We start from the raw sequence: 26,447 nt of genomic DNA on the forward strand, positions 1-26,447 counted from the left end.
AAAAAAAACACAAAAAAAAAAAAAACAGACACACAAGTTTTTGTTCTTTCCAGGCATAATGTGACATCCAAGAGAATTTCACTGTATAAATGTGAAAACAAGTTATGGTCCTACATGAATGAACTTTACCAGCTCACCATGAAGCAACGTGCTACAAGCATTAAAGTGGCATTCAAGACGATTTTCATAATTTCACATCATGTCGTACATAACTCGGCAGCTCCATGTATAGATTTATGGAATTTATTGTGGAATTTATTGTGGTCCTTGAGCAGAGAAACAATACTCTGGAAAATCTGAAACAAATTACACTGAACAGTGTTTATGACATAGAGCCTCACATACTTCAGAAATGTAGCAGTGTAATTCCATTGCAATACCACTTGCTGAACAAGTTCACCTGTGTAGAATGGATGCATGCCATTTTCTTTTGTTCCATTTCCTTGAGCCCCAACTCATGCATCCTTATGGTGAGGCTGCCACGTCATCATCCTTGTTCATGGCAATTTGTTGTAAATTTTGAAAACATTCTTATTCTTCAACCCAATCACTATAAATTCTAAACTCTGTACTCACTAATCTATAGTTGTTCAAATATAAAAGTCTGAAATTTATCATCCGGAGGCCTCCTTGAACAAGGTTGTGAGTTTATATATGAGTCGAGGACCTCTCCACTGATTTTTCGTGTGAAGCATTTCCTAGCAGCTATCTGAACATGTTAAAGCTGCACACTGTCAATTTTAAATGGGCACAGCATCTATTCAAGCAGCGTCCAGTTTACACGAGTACTGAAACCCAGTGACTGGGTCCCGTCACGGCTCTTTTCGATGTAAACTGGTAGAAGAAATGCATCTTTGCTGCATCAGGATGAGATCATCAGTGTGTGTTGACCTCGGAACAAAGAAGTCTGTTTTGTGCAAGGCTGAGATTTCCAAATGTTTGTTTGTTTGTTCGCTTGCTTGTTTGTTTGTTGGTTTAAAACTGGAGGAGTCACATATGATTTGTATGCACATGTGTCATTTCCAAATGCACCATAGGAAAAAGGATGTGGAAGGAGTTATTCCTTTGTCAGGAAAGGAAGTCTAAACTAATGTGTGATTGCATCATTATCGGGATGCACAATGTAGTCCAACCTATCCACATTTGTGTATGCATTCCTTGAAGATTCTGAACAATCTTTATCGCACTTTTAATACAGAACCTATGATTCATTATATTCTCCATCTACATGTACATAGGCCCTATATTGCGCACAAACCATAATAACATTTCTTCCATCTCCTCTTTAAGAAGTTTGTACCCTCTCCTTTCTCTCTCTTCTTCTTCTTCTTCTTCTTCTACTCCCTCCATCTACAGAGGAAAGCACTTCCGCTACATCTTCCATTATCCAATATTTTTATTTTTTTACATCAACTTGTTGTATGAATACGAAAAGTGACCAACCCCTTTAATACCCATATTCTCCATCTGTAAATCTTGCGTTAACCCCAGAGGGCCGGAGGGGGATACAGTCACATGATCTCCGCTGCTTCTCCATCTCACTGCCTGGTCTTTTCCTCTCAATAAATACCTAAATTCCTCCATCCTTGGATATTTCTCCTCCTGGCTCCCCTGTGCAGAGAGAAAACTGCAACTACCTGTCTCTAGTCTTTCCTTGCAGACCCCTTTGTGTGTGCAGAGGAGAGGATCTCCTTTGCAGCCTCACAAAGTCACATGCACATCAATGCAATTTACTGCAGTTTTAATTTAGGAGGTGTGTGTTCATGCAACTCAACACAGGTTTTGTCAGTCGCTGACATGCACTGCAGGCAAGATTCCAACAGGTTTTAAATTAAAAATCAGTTTTGCTCAAAATTGAATCTATTAGGCCCGTATACCTTTTTATTAGAACTATAGCATTGTAAGTGTCATTTACAATCAAGAGATTCACAGTAAACTATAGGACATTATTAAACGTAAAACAGACATTTCAGAAACCAGCACACTTGAACTGTCGAAGGTATTGTCGAAGGTATCTGTCATGATTTGCATAAAATTTATGCCATTACCCATAAAAGGGGTCTGCAAAGTGAAATATGGCGAAGACCAATTCCCCTCAGATGCCCAAAATTGGACAGATGTAACCTAAATTCTACTACCAGTCACTGCAGCAGCGGATGAACCAACGGTGATGACTAATGCTGAGAAGAGAGAAAGAAAAAGGGGGTGAGCGAAGGAATGATAGAATGACAGGAGAATATGACAGAGTAAGATAGAGAAGGAGGGATGTACTAGAGCAGAAAGCAACACTTTAAAGGGATGGTACAGGTTTGGTTTAGTTGGGGCTGCAGGTTTCCAACTTTTGTGTGTGTGTCTGTGTGTGTACTTGTCAGACAATGAAAAACCTCTTTTATATGAAAGAACATTGAATTTTTTTAGAGGAACTCACAGTTTATTTGATTAAAATTGGTCTTGAAATGGCTGAGATATATACAAAAAAGGCAATCCTAATAAAATGCGACAGGCCACAATATCTATTAAGATCTCTTTGTTTTACATGTAGGCCTACCTTGTTTTTGGACATCTCAGTCACTTTATAGCAGATATTCATCATATAAACTTTCAATTCCCCATAGAATTGTATGCTCTTTAAACTGTCAAAGACGAGTCCCGAGTATACAGGTGTACTCGTGCAAGTGCGTTACATGGGGATTATGTGCTGTAGCAAAATCAGCCCATCCTCAATGGGTTAACACTTCATAGAGTGGTTTCTAAATATCTTGCAAGACCTTAAAAGCTGAATCCTCATCTCAACCAATACTATACCATCCCTTTAAGGGGGAGAGGGGGAGAGATGATGATGATGATGAAGTGGAGAGAGAGGATGAGAAATTGGAATGGAATTATGAATTGGGGGAGAGCCGAGATAGAAGAAGAGATTTAGAGATCAAGGGATGCAGGGGGGGGGGGGGGGAGACGGAGCAAGGGCAACGTGGGCATTTAATCAATTATGCATTTCATTTGGCGGAATGTGTCATAAATGTCTGAATATGATATGGTATGGGTTGACCCGGGGATGGGCATGACACACCGAAGCTAAGGTGCACATAATCTACCCATCCATGGAGTTGCAGGTACTGGTACATTACATTATGAATGGGGGGGGGGGGGGGGGGGAGTGGTGATCTCAACTCCAGTACACCAGCACAAAACTGTAAAGCATGCTAACGATTTCACATGGATGCTTTTTGGATTACATTCTCACATGAGAATTTGATATTAGTAAACTGATATTTAGATTCTAAAGCAATGCCATCCATCAATCTGTATTGTCTCCTCACTGCCATGGTGATATTACTTTAAAATAGATGAATAGGCCCTACTTTGCTTTTATTGTAGAAGTCTGTATAATGCCAATATGCAATTGTAGTTACATTAACCCGTCGAGGATGGACTGATTTTGCTACAACACATATTTCCCATAGACCCCTGCCCGAGTACATACTTGGGACTCATCCTCAAAGGGTTAACATGTGAATGTTGTAATGTGCCTACTCATTTCAAATTTATTTATAGTATACAATAATGTACATCCCCTCGTATTAGTCATGACTGTGTACTGTGATTGTTGATCTAACATATTGTACCAGTTATGATATGACAGTGTAAAGAAATCCAAATGCAAGCAAATCAGTTATTGCAAGATTAGAACATTTATAGCAATGGCTACTTATTGACACATTGTCAGAGCATATAAGGAAGGGCTTTCATAATTACTTCACTCTATGCTTTCCCACAAAAAAAATTGTCTCTTTTTATCGTCTATCATTTCAGGGCAGACTGGAGCCGTCTGATGTTCACACCGTATAAAGCCAATTATTCACGGCAATTGAAGCGCTCATTATGCTCGTCTGAAAATCAAACATTCCAATCAGTTGGTTTTCCATTCAGTTTTACAATACAGACTGACAGCCATGAGTGACTTCAGACCTTGGGTGGGAAATGCAATCAATGAAAAGCACTGGGTACACACATGCATGCACCTGTTTTTCAATTTATTCTCACAGCTAATTAACACGCAATGAGACTTACAACACATAACATGTATTTGAATACCGTAAAACATGATATATTCGCGGCATGAATTTATTCGCGAATTGGAGCCGTCGGCCTTTTTTCCGGCATGAAATTTTCGCAAACTGTCACTGGCATTCAGTGCATATACAAATTGTATACATGTATGTAGTGTAGACAAGAACTTTCGCGTGCATCTTAATTTTGCGAATCTTGGTGCTCGCGAAATTTGCGAAATTAAAATGCATGCAAACATTCCTCGTTTTACAGCACTCAAAAGGCTTCATTTTATACACAGCTACAATGTATCCCAAATACAGAAGTTACATTCAGACAGTGATCCTTAACCTCAAGGATTAGCTGCTGTAACTTTGAGGATAAGCTTGTAGTTATTAAAGAATGGGGCGTCAAGTGTCCCATGGTCTCTTTCCTCATGAAATGACAATTTCCTGTAGACAAAATTGTTTCTTCTTTGACAAAGTAACAAAGGCAAATTTGTCAACAAAATTGAATTAAATCTGAAATAGATACATGTAGCTGAAGGAGGAGGAGGAGAATAGGGAGAAAACAAAAAGGATGAAAAAGAAGAGGGAAATTGGATGTAGGTAACCTTAAGACCCCGTTAACAGCGCGAGGCTCGGCCGCGGCTCGGCCCAGCCCCGCTTCAGTGTAAACGCACAAAGGCCAAATGCGGGGCCAAAATTGGCCCCGCATTTGGCCTCGCTCTGGAGGCGGTCTCGGCCTTTTCTCAGTGTAAACGCAAACTGGGCCAAATGCGCGGCCAATTTTAGTCTGGCTTCCAAACCCTCTGCCCGTACTATTTCGTTATTCAGGATATTAACCCCCTCAAACTAGTATAATAGTATAGTATAGTATAGTATAGTATAGTATAGTATAGAAAACTAGTATAGTTTAAGGTGGTTTTGTCCTGCAAAGGATTTTTCCTTCAGCAAAGGCCTTTGCCCGAACGGCGACTTCGTCGCCACGGAATCCAGCTGGCAAATGGTCTGAAAACCAGACTATACCAAATTGCGTTTGTTTACAAGCAGAGTGCCACTACGACAAAATATTGAAAGGTTTGAATTAAAAGCGCGGCTGAGCCCGGCAGTGTAAACGGACAAAATTGCGGGGCTCAGCCCCGCAATTGAGGCTGGGCTCGGCTGCGGCTCGGCCCAGCCCTGCACTGTAAACGGGGTCTAAGAGACAAAGCACAGAGGAGGAAGACATAAGCCACAGTCACACAGGAAAAGATCACGATCTTTAAGTATTGTTTACCATTGGGAGTAGAGGTTTAAAAATTTTTCGAGTTATCACATTTGATGCATGACGGTTGTATCACAAAACATCCTACCATTCAGAGCCTAAATCATATGGAGATATCAATATTATTCTCAACAAACCATAACTGTAGATGGTTTACTCTAGAAACAATTTTATCATAACTTTTGTTCAAATTCAGTAAAACAATACTTACATGTATGTAACCCCTTGAGGATGGACTGATTTTGCTACAACACACATCTCCCATAGACACCTGCCCGAGTATACTCGGGACTCGTCTTCAATGGGTTAACTTTGATTATACGGATTAACATTTTTACATTGGTTGTATCTCACATTTTAGAAATATTCTGAAGCACTAAAGCTGAGGTTTTGTTTCATCCGCAAATGGTAAATAATGCCTTTAAGATCTCGAAGTTTTGCTAGTGTGACCACAAACTTCTCACGAAACTTCAAGCGAGACTTCCCACTCAAACAAGGGACATACATTGTATATTCCAGACCCCACCCCCTCCCATTTTCTCAATTCTTGGGCAATGTGAACACTGGCAACTGAAACTTCACAAAGTTTGTCAAGTGTTCAGTCCACTATCTGTTTGCGGGCAGTGGTCATTATGATGCATGTGTGTGCACTGTTTCATCACAATCACCTGCTATCAATAGTATCATGCAGATCATGGCATCCTCTTTCTTCTTTATTGCACATGTCCACCACTGATTCAAACTTTGAGAACTTAAAGGAAACCAAAACCCAGAGAGAAAGGTGGATTGAGTGAAAGCAGCAACATTAGGCCAAAAAAAAAAAAAGGTTGTACTGGCGTAACATGAGATTTTCAAATAGGGTCGGTCGGGCGGATTTTTTTTTTTTTTTTTTGCTACCTGCATTTTACGTGTAAAACTCGTGCTCAGTAAACAGTTACAACTGCTGCACCGTATGTGCTGTGTTCATCTATTCTGCAAATCATTTATGAGGCCGATATTACTCAAATTATACCCCTTCACAGAATTTAAAGATGTTGAAATCCCTATCCTGAATGTTTTCACTTCATATTTTACTATTTTGACTTAGATAAGATAGATGCAAATTGACCCATATGTACGATCTTTTCATCGCACATGGCGATCTCTATTACAGTCCCACATATACAGATTCGTGTAAGTTCTCCACACAAGAAACCTATGGCGAAACTGTGCACAAAGGGTTACGCAATACAACAATTTTTTATTTTTTTTTTTTGGCCTTAGCAGAACACATCAGTGAAAGTTTGAGGAAAATTGGACAATCGATGCAAAAGTTATGAATTTTTAAAATCTTGGTGTTGGAACCGCTGGATGAGGAGACTACTAGAGGTTATGGCATCATGTGTGGACAACAATATAAAGAAAATATAAAGGGGATTCCACAAAAATTCATTTTTTCATGAATATTACACATTCCATCAACCTGATACTGACATACATGTATGTTTAAGGGTAGCAATTGTTCCCCTGCTTTCTGAAAGCAGTTACTAACATTAGTCAAGTGTTCATCATTATGCTAGAAAAGTGAATTTTTGAGAGAGATAAAGAGAGGAGAGGAGAGAGACAGAGCAACAGAGAAAACGAATTCCACAAGTGTTGGTGGGGGGGGGGGGGGGAGGTTGCTTTTTTAACACCCTCTGTCCACAGCAGGCATGCAGGGGTTGGCTTGACCTCAGCTGACCTCTGAGAGTGGGACTTGGAACTAATCACACAATCCAGAGGTATGCACAGGGTCCAAGGTTGCACTTTGGAGCATGCAGGGGTGAGTTTACCAGCTAAAGGAACTTGTACAATTTGTATGTTCCCTCGCCTCCATCCTACAGGGGTAAACCATGTGGTGAGATGTACACCACACCCACAACACACAGGAAGAGAGGTGGGTCTTAAAGGGAAATGGAGCCCAAAATACAATTGTGGCTGGGGCGACAAAACCTAGTAGTATCTGCTAAATATCATATGTTCAGGAGAGAAAAAAAAAACCCAAAAAACATGGCAGCCAAAGCTCTATATCAAATGGGATAGCCTTTCCTTTGACATGCTCAAGGTGGCTTCATTTCTGGGGTAAGACAGCTAGGATTTGGACAGGACATCATTATCTGACCATCAATCCAAAAAAAAAAAAGTCCTGATCACCAAAATTTGAGATACAAGGTCTTGTTACCCAAGCGACTATATGTGGATTTGAGTGAAAGCAGAAATACTAAGAGAACAAGTCAGTGTAGTTTGAGAATAACCAGACTATGTGGTCAAGAGTTATGATTATTTGCTTTTATTCACTCTACAGTTTTGGTCTTGTCATCACGGGATATCAAGACTACAACAACTGTGATGCCATACTACCGCAATGATATACAGAAACTATAAAATGTGAACAGGATGAAACATTATTCCACTTTTCTCCCATATCAAAAAAGTACAATATAGGCCTACAGTATACAAGTTGTAGCTTCCTCTTTTAGAAAGCAGCCTGGGGAATAATACTATATTACCTTGAACGTGCATGTACAGTAGGCCTACCTGTAGGCCTACATGTAACAACTGGAAGGAAAGTGTTCTATTAATCAAACATCCAATTTTGTGGAATGCGCTAGGCCTCACATAATATTCTTTTATATCATTGTCCTACTATAAAGATGACATCACAATTTGTTAAAAGTCATAGCTTTTTTCCAGTGACGGCAATACTGAAACATAACAAGATTAAATAACTACAATACTTAAAGTATTGAATGGATTGTCCAATTTTCCTCAATGTCTGTCGACAGGTACATAGCACATGTACAATGATTGTGTATGTATTCTACTATTTATTCTGCATTTACTCAATCTAAATTGTTTGGGTTTCATTCCTCTTTAAAGTCTGAAGGGGTTTCTGACTCTTGTAAGGAATAGGATAAAGTCATTAAAATGGGTTTGTAGACTTTTCTCTGGAGCAAATGATTTCCCTCATTCAAACCTTTTAGAAATGTGCCATTGGGGCCTCACAACAATTCTGGATGAAAGACTGCATATTCCCATGTGCCACGTTGGAAAGCTAATTTTCCTGGTGTTGACCCTGGACTGATTTGAATGTATAGGTCCTACCGCACATCAGAAATTAGACAACACCACGACACAGGCCAATACGATACATGGCACACTGGATACACAAGATTTCACGAGTTCTTGATCTTAGGAATATATCAGTCATCTTCAAAATTTCAAGAAAATAAAATCACCGCAAAGTAAACCACACTTGTACATTCTTTGCAGTACAAGTATCCCTACATGTGCGATGTACAGGTTATGTTTCTCTACCTGTAGACCCCTATCATACACGTAGATGGAAACCAGTTTTGATGATTAGGGTGTTTCACTCCCTGATGTGCAAATAAATTCAATTCAATTCAGTTCAGTTCAATTCAGTTCAATTCAATTCAATTCAATGCAATGCAATGCAATGCAATTCAATTCAATTCAATTCAACTCAATTTTTTCAATTCAATTAATTTAATTATATTCAATTCAGTTCAATTCAATTCAATTCAATTCAATTCAATTCAATGCATTCAATTCATTTCATTCAGTTCTATTCAATTCAGTTCAATTCAATTCAATTCAATTCAACTCAATTCAGTTCAATTCAATTCAATTCAATTCAATTCAATTCAATTCAATTCAATTCAATTCAATTTAATTCAATTCAATTCACTGTCTCTCTATGAACATTCTATCTACTTTCTTGCATTCCTGTTCATCACTTTGCTTCCCTTTTTCCTTTCTTTCCTCTAGCTGCTCACTTTGCATTAAGTGAATTCCTTCTAGAACTACAGAACACAGTCACAGTTCTTATGAAAGACAGTGTATCCACTCTGATTTCTCTTCTTCATTTTATTTATTCAAATCTCTCTGCAATTCTTGTCTTTCTCCTAGCTCACTGAATAATTTCTGTTACATGTACATCCCTTTTGTTACTATGAGCTCTGCTTGGCTCGATACACACTTGTACGTCTACCTCCCCCTCCCCTCCCCCCCCCCACTCCACATTCTCTTTCTCTCTGATGTTTTTATCTCTACATATATGCCTCTCAGTCCTCGCATGTTGGTTTATCCAGCCCAAATTTACAGCACTTTACATCCAGATCGCAATCCATTTGCCAGTGTTTCAGAAGGTCAACAAACGAATGCAAGCAAACAGCATTCTAGACGATGTCTTACCCATCCCTATTCTCCGGCTAAATTGATCTATGTCACGTCATCCTTGCTCCTCCTTCTATCTTTATCCTTTGAGCAAATTACTTCAGGCAGGATATATTTCCTTCTGGCATGGAGATGGATCTCTAGATCTTGCCAGTTCATACTAGTCAGAGAAGGGGGGGGGGGGGAGTACATCTCAAGCTATTTCTAGAGTCTTCTTGGACCCAATTTTGCAATGCACCATGCAGCCACAAATGTGCTGGGTTTAGATGATACATGCAGCATGAGGTAACATCATTAGTCACCTCTTCAGGCCATATCACAAATTGCTGCAATTGCTTCAAACAGTTCATCTGAGGTGAATGACTCCTTAAAGGGTGTGTACAGTTCTGGTCGAGGTGAGGATTTAGCTTTTTACGTTTTGCGAGATATTCAGAAACCATTCTATGAGATGTCATAGAGCATGCAATTCTAAGGGGTATCAAAAGTTTATTTGATGAAAATTGGTTTTGAAATGGCTGAGATATCCCAAAACAAGGTGAAACAAAGAGATCCTAATAAAAGGCGTGGCCTGTCACCTTTTATCATTATCACTTTTTGGGATATCTCAGCCATTTGAAAACAAATTTTCATCAAATAAACGTTGAATCCTTCTTAAAATTACATGCTCTTTCATATTTCATTTGAGGTTTCTCATGATCTCAGTTAGGAATGTTCAAAACATGAATCCCCACCTCAACCAGTACTGTACAGTCCCTTTAATGTGGTATAGGGCAAGTCCAAGATAATGTCCCCTCAGATGCTCAAAATTCATCTTGATTTTATCAAAAAGTTATTGATATCATCTTGTAGCCAAAGAGTTAAATCATATGTTTCCAGCAAAGAAAATATTGAATTATGCAAATTTATGCAAGAAATATGGCCTTGATTTGCATAAATCAAAAACAAACCTTACGTATGGGACAAATTATAAATATTCATCTAAAATCAGTTGAATTTGTCCTTGACCTAGTTCCTTTATGGACATGACCCCTGTATGAGTTAGTATAATCTGCAATTGGTAAGACAAGGTCAGCACATTAATTATGCAAATTATGCACTTTCCCAGAACATAGTGTCCCATACGTAAGGATTTGAGTATGTTTTTTTAAGTTTTTTCTGAAGATTTGTAACATTGACCAATCATACTTTAGGAAGTTCTAATTTATTCATTTCAACTCCAGATTAGCAAAACTAAATGAGGAAATTTAATTAGTCCTTCATCTTATAACTAATTAAAGTTTGCTTACGTATGGGACAAATGCCTTACGTATGGGACATTACATGCAAAGTGAATGGGAAAACCGCCTTTTGACATGGATGCTATATGTTCTTACATTTGTTTGGTTAATGGTTATCTTTGCACCTACTCTGAAGAATATGTCTATATATCTGCCTCTCCTACTCAGATGACCTCAGGGAGAGTGTAAGAACAGCATTATTGAGTCATTCTATGATTAAGAAAGGAAAATAAAGAATATTCATTTATACTTGTAATTTCTTATTTTCATTACAGGCTGTGCAGCTGGTCTTGAATTAACATTCCCCGTTAACATTTTGATATTGGACATTTTCTTAATTCAGTTATCATTTTCAACTTTACCTCTCTACAAAATGACTTTGTCCAAGAATGGGATTCTCTGAGTGTCATTTTAGGTGCAGTACACTGTTCAGCATGTACCACAGGTTGTACAGCCTCAAAAGCGAAATCAAAACAATTGTGCTTATGGCGCGCATCAATGACAACATTATAGGTCTTACTGAAAAGAAAAATCACTTAAGGTGTGAGCAGGTAACTTTGTCATTACTTGAGTTAATAGCAAAGGAAAAACCCTATGAGAGTACACTTGTACTTTTTATTTTGATATGATTGTTAATATTTCAACTGTTCACCCTCAGAATATGTCATGACTTATCAAGGTCATGAACATGATTTCTGAAAATCCTGTAAAATGAAGACTATAGTTTACATTTGCTATAAACCACAATATCAATACTGGTTCTGTGGTTGGAGTGCTAAAAACACAAATTACACAAACAAATAGGAAATTCAATTTTCTTTTCTATTTTGTGTTTGAAGAGACAGATGTGCTCTGAGACACCTTCATCAACTCATACTTACTTTGTACCCCACATCTACACAATTATCAACATACACTGCAATCTGGTAGTGTATGATCAAATGAGGTTATTAGAATTTATTCAAAATTGTAATTTGCAGATCAGTGAGTTACTTAAGTGTTTCAAATCTAGATTTGAATGTGCAAATGATAATCTTTCCTGTATCACTACACAAGCATGTATGTATGTACAAAGTAGCACAAATTTTGTCGTCTTTGGTTTCATAGACACGAAGCCAAGCAATTTGAAAAAAAAAAAAACAGAAACAGCATTGGTACATACATTCTTCTATCTCCTTAAAATCTAAAACTTTCATTAAAATTTGATTGATATTGCAGTTCAGCTAAAATTCACATGGCAAAACATGATGATTACAGAGCAAAATGAAGTACTCTTGTTGTGTTTTGTGCTGCATTTCAAACAATTATAAAGCTTTATAAAAACTTAGACAACTTGCAAGGTAAGCCTAGAGCTACTGAAAGTACCCACTTCAAACTGTATCTGCAAATACATTGTACATGACATTTGATTCTAAAGTTGAAATTATCAAGACTACAAATTAGTTATTGTACATGTACATGTATGCTATATCAAGGTCACAAGCTAGAATTTGCTCATTTTTTTTTTTCATTTGATGAAAAAATATTGACTAGAGTAATTACAAATGGGCTAGAAATAGAGTGTCAGTATACTATATCTGCATGTGTAGACATCATGAGGACAGTGTTAATGCATGACGGAATCCAAACTAAGACATTTAATTGTAAATTGATAATTACTTTTATTTGTTTTATTTTAGCTTTTGCTGGGTACCTGAACCGGGAAAGTACCCACTTAGAAGTCTATTTCATTTGTTACATGTTGTAGCATGATTTGTGGAACTAAATATGACACTATGGGGAAATTTAAAGTCATTCCCATGAATGCATTTGTGCACTAAAGACAAATGTCCCATACGTAAGTTGAGCCATGTCCCATACGTAAGGTGTACTTTCGTTAATTAAACCAACTTCATGAAAATATGCTTTATTCTTTTGCAGTGAAACTTTGCTGAAAGATACTTCAGTATTGTACCTTTCTTCACTTCCAAACAGAACTTGATCAGTAAGGTACTTTCAGAGAATTTTCAGTTCAAACTTTATTTTGAAAAATCCAGTTTTTCTCTGGTCCCATACGTAAGTTGGCATATTTTTCTTAATAAAATAATCAACCCAAGGTCAAATGACACCAAACTTAAACACAATATTCTTCTCAAGGATACCAGTCCTCCTGATGATAAACAATAAAATCCAAGTGCTCCTTCATTACTTTTCAGAGGTTTGAAATCTCTGAATGTCCCATACGTAAGGTGCGCGATATCTTGGACTTGCCCTATACAAACATATGTACAAATTGTACATTGTAGGTTTTCCTGTAGGCCGACAACATGGTGGCAAAGACAAATATCAGAATTTACAGAGTAGGCCCTATCTCCTGCTTTTCACAGCAAGCTCCTCCTTCTGCAAACCGAATGGATAACCCTACAACTGATCAAGAGTTTTGAGGGAACAGATGATAAATCAGTTTTATGTCAGTGATTTATTACGCACCTGACATAACTCAATAAAGCCCCCATGTACGATTGTAACCTTTCAATTAGTCGACAATAACACATTTGATATCCTATTCACACACGTTTTCTGTAAAGCTGTCTGCACATGTGCGCATCAGGATTTTGTTGGAAACTTGTCGAAAGAAAATACTGAAAAATACCAAACCATTCATTCTTTCCAGTTCACAGACCTCAAATCAGTATCTCATACAGTGCTTGGTGCTATCAATCAAAACTGCCATAGTCATAAAATGAATGGGTTGCAATGAATCATCGTTTGGGAGTAAAGGGGAACTCACAACCCAGGTGGTTATTATTGCACTACAAGCCCGACTTCTACAATGCGTACATTGGGTTATTACTTTTAGATCATTGAAATTATTTGGCAGTTTGTAAACTTTGATACATTTACAATGTACCGTATCTATTTGATAATTTGCGAATTGTATGTACACATAGACTATCTAATCCTCACTGATTCCTTTAATGCAGATTGATCGTATCATGATTGTGGCAAAAAAAAAGTGTAATGAAAAGATGACTTGTTTAAAGTGTTTATGACTGGAATATTCTCACCAATTTTTCATTATTTTTCCCCCCTGCATAGTTTCTTAATCTTTCAGACAACATAAAATGCCACTACAAAGATGTACACTAGAGTGATTAATTTCTGGGTAATGATGCTACAAGTGTACATGTACAAAATAATGTATGTAAACCCACAGACCTCCTGTCAGTATTCAACACAGTGCATTCTTTATTGTATTCTCTTCAACATCAAACTCAGCCACAATCTCTGGGAAGTTAACCCATTAGTCACTAAACCGCCCAAAACTACCCATCTTATCACTTCCTAAAATGACCCAAACCAACTGTCCACTTTTTTTTTAATAGCTTAAATGCTTATAAATACCATTTTTATTGTTTTCATATAGTATAAAATATATTTAAATGAAAGAGGTTAAATGTCAACAAAAGTATGTCAAACTTACTTCTGTGACACACAAGTCTCTTGGTAAAGTCTTAATAGGCTTTCAAATTAAACAGAACTTCAAGTTTAGACAAAAATAAACATGTTGTGACCTATTTCGCATAATTCAGAAAGTTGTCAAAATATTGTGGTACCTTCCAGGGAACAATAGGTGATTATCTACAGAATCTTCAGTTGCAAAAGGGTTAATACCGTACCTACTGTAACCTTTTGACGAATAGACGTATAAAACAGAGAAACTTAAAGGACAAAACACACTCAAAGCATAAAATATTGATGCCTGATTGAGTAAAAGTTGCATCATGTACATGTACTACAAAACAGATGGCGAGCCTCAACTCGGACTAAGCGATTTCACAACTAAACGTGAGCAAGCATACATTGGTTTCCATGGCGACAGAATGGGGAGGGGGTATGGATGGAGACTCCATAATGCCACTCCGACGTGCCTGACGGGGGGGCATACATGTACTCCACATCTCAGAGTCGGGTGACTCATCTGGATGAAGAGATGACCCTTGGTAAATAAGATTATCCTAATTTTCATGTAACTTCTCATCCATTTCCAGAGATATTCAGCTAACTTCGGCATTCTGCAGTATGCATGTATCAAAGACAATGATGTTTGATGACACATTGATTATCAAATCAAGTTATTTAAATTAAGGAAGAAATGTAATAACATTTCTGTATTTCATTCCATGAATTCATATCGTTGTTGCTTTCTAATATGCCAATAATGCATACACCTACATTACATCGTATGCTCATAGTACACAGAGAATGTCAGGTACAATATATTTCAGTGTACATGGATGTGACCCTGCATCACAAAACCAACAAAAAGTCGCCAGATATGGATTTTTAGTTGAGGGCAGATTCTTAAAGAGCAGACTCTAAGCTTAAAAATGATGTATAACTCGATTCAAATGGACTCCCCTAACCCATCTAAATACTAGAAAGAAAGCACACACTCTAGAAAGGTGTGAACTGAGAAAAGAGGCTCTGAAGTACAGGGTCTATTGAAACGCTTCATCTCTACCAAGCCGCGCTAGCTGTGCAATAAAAGGGGCAAAACACAGGAAGAAAACCACCGAAGCAACAACAATGAAGGGATTATCAGATTAAGCTGAAATTAAGCATGTTCTACACTGTATTAACATATTCTGTCCATGATTTATGCCAACTTTCAAAGCAGTAGAGTTATCCTTTCAATAGTTATTAGACTTGAAAGCGAAGAGTGTGAAAAAGATTTCAAGAAATGAAAAGGGGACTCTAAGACACACACCTGATCATTCTATTCTCCCCAAAAAAATGGGTTGTAGAAAAACTGCTGAAAACACACTTTCTTTAATATTCATGTTATGGTCCGAAACTTTAGAATACTGTAGAACAAGGATAGCTCTTTCAGAAAATATGAAAAACTCAATATTGACTTGGTTGACCCATTTCACCATTTTTGAGTCCTCACGTAAAATCAAGGGGTGCGACTTTTTGTTCGTTTTGTGATGCACAGTCACATGATATACAATCTATCAATGAAAACAATATGGTCCAGAAAAAAATCTTCTAATACTGTATAGTTTTTGTGAGGGTTTAATTTTCGTGAATTTCGTGAATCACAGTTGGACTGCGAATTTATTAATGCGCGAAAATGTCACCATGCGCTAAGGTCATAGTGTGCTTTATGAAGGCCTCCGTGTCAATTCACAAAAACAATATCTCGTGAAAATGTCTGTGACCTCCTCATTCGTAAAAATATCTGTACGTGAAAATAGCAGGACTTCTATACAGTATTTGGATTTAATTCAGCTTTAATATTTCAAGCCCCCAATGCTGACAGGCTATACTTAGAGAAGAGATTACTCTCTCAGGTAAGACAAACTTTAAAAAATAATGATAAAAATATAATGATAGTCATCCTTGTCTGTGACATTTTGTCGGTTTTATGCTGGGTGGTCACATTTGATGGTAACAAGTACTTTGAAAAACTTTGAAAATTAGTTGTCTGCATTCAAACTCCTCATTAAGCCATAGATTTCTTGTACTTAGTTGAAGTATTGCCTGTCCATAAAAACTGATGACGAGTGATTTAATACAGTGTACACTTTGTACATCTCAAGTTCTGAACAGACCCATATAAAAACTGCATCCATCATTCCTTTTATAATATCTCTGGTTGATGATTATCGTCCCATAATTTTGATAAGATGAGCACTACAAAAAGAAAAGGGATGAGAGAAGTAAATGCATCATATCATTTGGGTTCTCAGATAGGCAAGTTGGCACTAAAGGGTAGGCACATATTGACACAGAGCACATCTCGGTTGTCTTTGCTCATCAGGCATAGTACATATGTATGCTTTGCTGAACTTGGTGGCTAGTATAAGCTGACTTCATTTGGCATGTACAGTGTAGTGAGGTGTACAATGTAGGAGATACTAAACAAATGTGCATCAGCTAGATACATGACTCCTTTGGTTTGTATAGATCTCCATCGACCTTTTTTTTTTTTGGATAATTCTTTATTCGAATTTCATACCATTTCATATCATAGAAACAGAAATGTTCACAGAAACAAAACAAAACATCATACAAAGACAAACTGCTTTTTACACAAACATTGTACACAATAACGTCAATCTTACACTACATAAAGACAAAATGCAGTATCACCACCATTGTGCAAACTATCAATTGTGGCCTCATACACACACACACACACACACACACACACAAATCAAATTCAGAATAGCTTTAGAATATTGCTTCAGTTTTCACTAGACTTCTTCCCCAGTATTACACAGGTCTGTCCAATGATTAGATTTTGCATCCAAAAAGAATTGCCCTTTTTTTTTCTATACATGTAATGGGATAAAAGCATTGTTTTATTTAGATTACCCCCACCCACCCAACATGCTCAGACACTGACAAATATAAACACAAACACATGCTGAACACAGATACGCACACACAAAAACACACACATTTGTGTGTCCTTCAAGCATACATGTACTGTAAACATTGGCAATAGATTATATAGAAGAATGACATTCTACAATATGTGACCAGAGGCAGATCTCCCTTTTTGCCTGGGAGAGGGGTTGACCCAAAGGCAATGCAGAGCATTGTCCATGAGCCACATAACGGGGAGTAGCAGAGGGAGATTCCAAGAGAGGGGTGTCCCCCCTCTCGGCATTTTTTTATTTTTCTTTTTTGAACCTTCATATTAAAGTGATGTTTTCCTGGCATCTACTTAAACAATATTAAGGCTAATCCTAAGACATAGTGCTGGGAAAATACTGTGTGGGTCTCGACACATAATGATGTTTTTTTTTTTCTATTATGCACACCATATTTTTATATGGCCACCAAAGAGGGGGGGGGGGGGGGTAAAACCCCCTAACCCTCCCCCTTCCATTCACACTTATCAAGGTGCATCTAAATTTTGAGATTTGAATCGCTATTATTATGGGATATTTTTGCCAGAGTGAACATTTATAAATCTCACTATTTTTAATACTGCAACCTTGCATTATGATCCCAGTGCCAAGAAATCTTACAATTATCTCAGATTTATTGGGATTTTAGGAGAAATAGTGTGATGACTTGCACCACAGCAATTTAATTTTTGCCCCATCATTCACTTCAGAAAACACAGGTATCCCAACAGCAAATCAACACATGGGGGAGGGTCATCATTTCAGTAGATATCAGGTAGGCCTATATAGTCTATGCGCAGTTTGGTCAAGAATTTATGGCTGTTTATTTGTTTGATAATATTTCTGTCCATCTGCATCTCGCTATATTGCCTGTGTGAATGACAGTTTTATCAACTTCATATGACATCTGTTTCAAGACTACGTGTTGTACATCTGAGAAATGATGCATAATGTTTTGTAAACCCCTTTCCGTGACACCCCCCCCCCCCCCCCCCACCTCCTATCATCAATTGTACCAAGCGAATCGTCAGTCCACTACCGGTATAGCATGTATACTCAGTAATGCCATAACTGGTGGCTGCTGATATGTTTCCCACATGAAGGACAGGGACATTTCGTCTTACCGTTTATCTAGGCTCCATCGTCGCTCGAACGACAGCGGCATTTTGTCGCTTAAACCACCACGGAGAAATCACCAAAACACACTCACAGACTCCCTTCCTAACGGGCTTTGTTCACAGCGTTTTCACCATTCACTTGACGATAAAGAGAAACAAAAAGGACACCACTCGCCCGTCCGGACCGAGCACGAAGCGGAGCGTTGGCGAGTTGACTCCCCTACCGCTACGGGCTAGGTTTCACTCAAGAAAACGCTCCTCCTCGCCAGCACATCGGACATGAGAGAGATGCCGTTCCACTCCAAAATGTGAATTCACAATCGGACTATGTGGGTTATATCCATACTTATTTCTATCACAGCGATTTTATATCCGTTGATTATAATCCAATATGCAATTTAAGTCAATAAGTAACATGGTTTGCCTTCACACAAGCGTGTCATGCAAGGTGGTTGCGGAGTCTCCAGGGCAGCCCCGGGTTTACTTGAACTCCCGACTTTACTCTATCGCTGTGCATGCGGTATACATACACACACACAAACACACACTTGCTCTACAACGTGAGCACACTGATGCTGATTGTACGGCCGGTGAACGACCTGCTGCAGATCCTCCACACAAAGATTTTGTGCCTCCCCTAACCATGCACTTGCACTAGAGGGCGATATTCTGCAGTTGCCAAAGGCAAAATTTTGCGTTTTCGTGACATTGATGCTTTCAGCGAAATAATATTAGGCATCAAAATATGATACTGTAGTATACTGATATGGACTGTTTTAGGGGGCATCGTTGATATTACTGTCACGGGGGCTCTCAACTTCATGCCATAACCCGAGAAGCTTGTTCATGGGGATATAATGTGTATCTATCATGGGGTTTAGATCATGAGGGATGATCATCCCATGCATAATATCAACAGTGACCCAAAGCTATAAAACATCCCATATCTGTTTTATGTAACTTGGCAGATCACGATCGCGCTAGACAATATATTCCATTGTATTCAGAGCTTGATCGCAAAATGGATTAAGCATCATCATTTGAACATTTAAAAGTTACTTAAATCCACTATCAGATAGATTGAAAATACATGAAAACTTTTCAATAATACCTCACTTGTTGCATAACAAGGAATTTTCTTGAAATTTTAAATGACGAGCCTCGCAAAACGAGTTAAATCCATTTTAGTCGAGATATTTGTGACTAAAGAAGCTAAAAAACAAAGAAAATTATAAGAAAATACACAAAATTTTGAATCATAACTTCGAGAATATTCCTTGTATTGTTACAAGTGAGGTATTACTAAAACGTTTATATTTTGCTCTTTCTGGTGATGGCCTTATATTGAATTTTTTTTTTTTGTTAAAAGGCGCTTAGCTCATTTTGTAATAAAACCCTTCAATATTTAAGATTTCCTGTATTCTTCTATCATTAAATTTTCTTTGTCTTTTTTTAAGGTTGAGTCACAAATATCTAAATTGGAAAAGATCGCCATTAAAGCTTCAATTAAAGTGAACAAAGTGCATTGCGATCCCATCGGACAGGTTCCAATCATTATGAGATAATATGGGACAGCCTTTCATTGATTTAGGAATATAATTGTGATGATTTTATTTCGATATTTTGTGCACATGGCTATAATCAACTTCACTATTGCTCTGTTGTTTTGTTTTGTTTGCTTTTTGTTTGTTTGTTTGTTGTTTGTTTGTTTGTTTGTTTGTTTGTTTGTTTGTTTGTTTGTTTGTTTGTTTGTTTGGGGTTGGTGTTTTTTTTTTGGGGGGGGGGGGGAGGGGGGTGATATGAATATGTTTGAATTTAACCGGTAATGTATAGATCAATTGGCTTTTCTTTTTGATTTAATTTGTATTATGACATGGAGTGTGATTGACAAATGAACAGGTGGTATTTTGGCTTCCATAACCCCTGCCACCCGAATAAAAGTAGTGTCTGAGTAAAATAGAGCACATTGCTCCACCAGGGAGGTGGAAGAGAGAGGGAGATGGCACTCTGAGAGCTTCCCTCAGAGAAAAAAAAATCTCTTCCACCTCCCTGGTTCCACGTGATGTTTGCTATTTAGAAAAAGAAAATGATAGCTGATATATGAATATAGATTGAATCTTCAGTTTTGCTTAAAGCTTGAAGTGAGACTAGATAGACCGTACATTTTTTTTTTTTTCAAGAGACGGATTCTATTTGTATTCCTATTTCCAATTCTATATTCATCTGTACTTGAAGTGCATATCTCTTTTGTGTTAAAATGCATTAGGCTACTCACTAAAAAAAAAGTCGAGTGAAAATATTCACTCTTAAAGGAGTGAATACAAAAAAAGAGTGAATTTAGAGTGAAATTGGAATGAATTTTAAGATTTAGGAGTGATCCCTGAGGTCACTCCAGAACGAGTGAAAGTGAACATTTTCACTCTAAATTCACTCTTTTTCTGTATTCACTCCTTTAAGAGTGAATAATTTCACTCGATTTTTTTTTAAGAGAGTACGTGATATTGTTTTGATTATTTTTCATTGATTAACTGATTCTGGGTGCACGGATGCTCGTGCAGGAAGGCCTCGAGCGTCGGTAATTAAGTTTGCCTTTTCCTCCCCTAGCAACCAGCACCTAGAATGACTAGAATTATGCATCTATAGAAACACCACGTTCTTTATATCATGACTTTCTATTTGTATCTGATGTTGAAATGCCAAATAAATAGATAGATTAATAAATAAATAGATGAATAGATAAATACATAAATAAGTAAATAATAAATACATAAATAAATAAATGAATAAATAAATACTAAAAATGATAATAATGTTAATGACAATATCCACATCACCTGAAGCCGAGGATTTACAGTACTCAGTACTTTAATTTCCAATGAAAAAGAAAACGATTTACTGATTTTTGTCAACTTGACATTTTTGAGAAGTTGATGAAAAACTGAAAAAATAACTAACAATGATTTTTCTTGATATCTTCACCAATATCTATCATGTAATCAGTGTAGTATCATTGATTATTTTCTATATTTTGATGATAACTTTATTTAAACACACATACTCTATCTCTCACACACACACACACACACACACACACACACACACACACACAAAAATGATATGGCGTCTATCTGTTTTTGCATTCAAACTCTTCACATGTACACACAATGTCATATCGGTACGAATCAAAAGAGGGCGCCGTTCTACAGGGCAATTATTTTTAGAATTTTTAGAACACATCAGTGGAACGAGGGCTAAGGGGGGGGGGGGGGGTCCCTAACACACCCCATTCACTTTATTCATTGATACACTATAAATTGTTACAGGACACACGATATCATATCATTTTTTTTAAATCTTATTATTATGATTTTATGGCTGATCTTTCTCACGTGTTCTGAGGACATTTTTTTTTTTTTTTTTTTTTTGGGGGGGGGGGTTCGAATTGATGCAATCATTCATTAACCAAGTTAGGATTTTGAAACAGCATAATGTGAAAGTTTAAATATAAATGTACAGAAGCTTATGCTTACGATGCCAAATGATATCACATGTAAATTTAACCAGCGTTAATGAACATGAGAACATTCCCTTCTTAACGCGACGTGCCTGTTGCTTCTCTAGACGACTCGGGATCCATATTCATCGTAACTAAAATAAAAAATGATAAAGCATCTCGATTTAGAAGGAATTAGAAGGAAAAAGATCATTTGCAATGCCACGAACGTACACATTCATTAGTCTATATCAGCAAAACCTTACAGGTTCCAATTCGAAGTCATTTGTGTTGACATTATTCATTTTCTGGTTTGATGTAAATCGGGATAAAATGCATGCATCTCAAGAACATATCGACAAAAAAAAAGTAATAAACGTTTAAAAGGGGGAAACAGCAACAACAACAACAAAACTACGTTGGGCCCAGGAATATAGACTTTAAACATAATACTTCTTTGATGGTTCTGCAATGTTTTTTTGTTGTTTTTTTTTTTGACTGACATCGGTGCTCAGCCAATGAAACATCGTAGCAGGCGCGCCGGAAGCAGTTTTGGATTGGGGGGGCAAACATTGGAGGGGGCTCAAGATTAGACCATGCATATGTTACACAATATACACATACACACACACACACACACACACACACACGCACACGCACACACATCTATTATATATATATAAATATATATATTATATATATAATATATATACATATACGTAAAGTGGCGTACGGTGGGTCGAAACATGGGGGGAAGCATAAAGTAATTTTGACGGTCTGTATGCTTGTGGGTGTGTGCGTGAGCAATAATGGGACTACAATACATTACGGAATGTGATACATTCAACAACGCAGTCATTGAGGAACATTGTACAGTTTCCTTACATGGATTATGGAATGACGGTGTGAAATGATATACTGTCAGCAACATAAGGTGAATGGCATAGCAATAAAATGCGAGCGAGCGAAGCGAGCGAGCTTGAAAATTTTAATATTCTACAGTTCCAAAACTGGAGTTTTAATTGTAGCTATATCTTTCGCTTTGGAAATTAAGGGGGGGGGGGGAGCATCGGGCGCAACTGCTGGCAATTACTGGCAGCAACATTAGGAGAGTGGCATAACGATTCAATGCGAGCAAGCGAAGCGAGCGAGCTTGAAAATTTTGACATTTTACAGTCCCCAAACTCCCGTTTGTAGCTATATTTATCTTTCGCTTTGGAAATTAAGGGGTGGGGGCATCGGGCACAACTACTGGCAATTACTGTCAGCAACATTAGGAGAATGGCATAACGATTCAATGCGAGCGAGCGAAGCGAGCGAGCTTGAAAATTTTGACATTCTAGAGTCCAAAAACTGCCGTCGTAGCTATGTTTTTCGCTTTAGAAAGTAAGGGGGAGGCGCACCGGGCTCAACTGCTGGATGCGAGCGAGCGAAGCGAGCGAGCTTAAAAATTTTGACATTTTACTGTCCAAAAGCTGCCGTTTGTAGCCATATTTTTTCTCTTTTATTCATATATATACATATTTATTTTATCTTATTTGTTTATTCATTTATTTTATTATTATTACTATTTTTTTTTTTTGGGGGGGGGCTTTTTGGGGGGGCAAAAATGCGTTTTGCCCCCCCACTTTTTGGATTGGGGGGGCGGCCGCCCCCCCTGCCCCCCCCCCCCCCCCCCCCCCACTTCCGGCGCCTATGGTTTGAATACTAGTACAGGCAACTGTCTTTTCACGCCTTTATTTCGAGTTTTTCTTCCTAGACGCATTTTTAGTCGACTACCACACGGCCCCGCCCCGGCCAGCAGCGCCACAGAATTGCGCCATCTACCGACGAGAAGCAAAAGCATGACATAGCGGGCGCGTGGTGCATGCTTGCCCCAGTGCCGTACGGCACTTGTTTGCCCTAAATTAAATAAAAACAATTCTTTGATTTTTATCAGCTTAGTCAGAAGCAAACAACAAATTTGTGCGAGAACGTACAGGGGCATTACAGCGAACTCTTTATAAGAGAGCTTTTTCTTTTTTCCTTCAAAAGGGACACACTATCTTATAGCTTCCCATGAATGTTGCGCCAGACTAAAACTCCATCAATGACGAATAGTATTCATGTCAGTTCATTTATTTCATTCTCATTTTTCTTCCAACAAAGCATAACACAAAGTAAATCAGCACTTCTATCATGAGCATATATGAAGAGCTTGCTTCCAAAAAAGGCGCTAAATCCATTACAAAAAAGATAATCTAGCGCCTTTTGGAAGCAAGCTCTTCATATACATTACGAAGAACGAAAATGATAGTCAACATACTAATAAAGACATGCATACATACCGGAAAATACTAAGCTATGTTTAGAGGGGAAAAGAGAACTGAGAGGTCCACTAAAGAGCAATGCTTGTACCTTGTGGACCACTCAAGAATTTCTTCAAAAATACTTACTGTATAATACATAACACAAGAATAATTAAGAAAGAATGGAACAAACAAGAGAGACACAAGAACATGATACGATTGAAAGGAAAGGGGCAAAAAAAAAAAAAAAAACAATAAAGGAAGAAAAGAAAGAAAGAAAGAAAGAGAGAGGAGAGGGTATTGAGGAGTTACTTCGGACAATATAACATAAATAATGAATTTTTTCGGGTTGTACAATTTCAGTCTATTAATAACGCCTATACGCGCGATTGTGTTGCAAACAATTATAATCAATATGTCATTTTCAAGAACAAAGAAAGCTTATCATCTACAGTGACACCGATAAATTTGAAATGTGATACTCTGTGTAAATTAATGAGAATCATCGAAATCTATATCTGTGCTTTAAGTGTAGTAATACGTATTACTAAAAATCATATATTTCGGGGTTTTTTGAGCATTCAAGGATAACTTATTAGCTCTTACCCAGTTTGTTACTTTTTTTTTTCCACCGAAGCACTTTGCAATCATAGCATTAGTCGCGTCATGTGTGAAACATATGGTGATCACATGACTCTCTTTAGTGGCACTTCTCTCAGAACGTTGGTTTCATCCAGGGTTGAAAATGAGAATCCATGTACAATGCCCTAAATAGCATGATGTGGTTGTGCTTGAATTAACCCAAGAACGTGGTTGGTGTTATCACCTGAAGTAGTGCGTTAATGCGTAACGTTTTGTGTTTTTCTCCCTCACCGAAACAATGTACAGTAATTTGTACTTTATTTGTGGCTGCAGCGTTTGCCCATAAGGTGTGTTACACATGCACCAGCTACAGACATCAGTACAAATATGTTGAACAGAAGTTTTCGTGTCTGGCAACTACCAACAAAACAGCGTCTTATGTACAACTATACACCTCTAGTATGCAGAATGTAAGGTCACACTCACTGTAAAATCGGAATTTTCCTGGTGGTGGGGTTATTTTTGCGCCCAGCTGAATAAGATGAATCTTTGTTTTTGTTTTTGTTTGTTTTGTGTTTGGTTTTTTTTCGTGGACCACCATTAAAACTTAATGTGCACTTCAATTAGCTTGCTGCTATGTGGTAGCACATCTATACATATAAAAAAAAAAAGTTACTGGTCGTTACATCGGCAAATTTATTCTAGCTACCAGGGCTAGAAAATGTGCAGAAATTACACTATAACGTAACAGGTTTATACCCTCACAATATACAATATGCCTACCTTCAGATCAAAGACGTATATTGTGTTTAATTAGCAAGTGAAGAGTTTGCACGCTTTTTTTTTGCGCTAGTCTTATGTAGCGCAAGATGTGCAAAAATTTGGACACAAAGAAAATATCTACTTTGCAGATATCAAGAGCACAGATGCATAATAATTCCTGACCTGTATACAGAAACCACCTGTCTTGAGTGGCCAATCTGTATGGAGACAGTAATGTGAAATAAATTGCGGTAAATAATACTTATACTTAAGTGGCAGATCCAGGGGGAGCGCACCGGGCGAGTCCCCCTTTATTTCTTACTGAAACAAAATGGAAAAAAAAAGTGTGTGTGTGTGTGTGTGGGGGGGGGGGGGGGTGCGTGCGCCCTTCCTACTGGACCCCATGGAAGACCAGCTTTGCATAGCTGAATATAGGCTATCCAGCCATCTTCTCAGGTGGAAACAAACAAAAAAACAAACAAAGAAACAAATTTTGTGGCAAAGTACATATTATCATTTTCCCCCAATGAAACAATGTTCCTCAGATCAGAATCCAAAAATGTATTTTTAATCTCCCTGGTTTTTGTTTCTTTATTGGTTTTTTTTTTTTCACACATTGGCAAAAACTTACTCGGAAAGGGAATAACTTACCACGTGCAAGTTAATGACATTGCATACAATATGATAGTCTGAATCATTTCTGATTTGCGATCTATCACCCAGGCACTTACTGTTCAAAAAGAGACCTCAAGAGCGGATGATCAGTTTGATGGGATAGCAAAGAATATCTTCATCTTGCGAGACATTCATACATGAGGTCTGTGAATTCCATTTTTTTTTTGCGTATCTTGTAAAAATGTGAAAACAAAAACATATATGTACAATATACACGTACTATTGAGTACATTTATGTACCTACATTGTACAGTAGGTAATTCTACATTGTGAAGAAAACATTATGGTACCTGGTTAGGATACTGCCATATGTA

The 26,447-nt window shown here is 37.7% G+C and overlaps 1 protein-coding gene across 1 annotated transcript in view; it reads right to left on the reverse strand.

Annotated features, from left to right (window-relative positions):
- The window catches only part of LOC140245015 (uncharacterized), a 352,187-nt gene extending 333,607 nt beyond the window's left edge, over positions 1–18,580 (reverse strand). The window contains exon 1 of the mRNA XM_072324605.1: positions 18,340–18,580. Coding sequence (XP_072180706.1) covers positions 18,340–18,380 — 41 coding nt within the window. The 5' untranslated portion in view covers positions 18,381–18,580. The remainder of the gene's footprint in view (positions 1–18,339) is intronic.
- Positions 18,581–26,447: the final 7,867 nt, after the last annotated feature.

Source organism: Diadema setosum, chromosome 22 (assembly GCF_964275005.1).
Source record: "Diadema setosum chromosome 22, eeDiaSeto1, whole genome shotgun sequence".
NCBI classification, from domain to species: domain Eukaryota; kingdom Metazoa; phylum Echinodermata; class Echinoidea; order Diadematoida; family Diadematidae; genus Diadema; species Diadema setosum.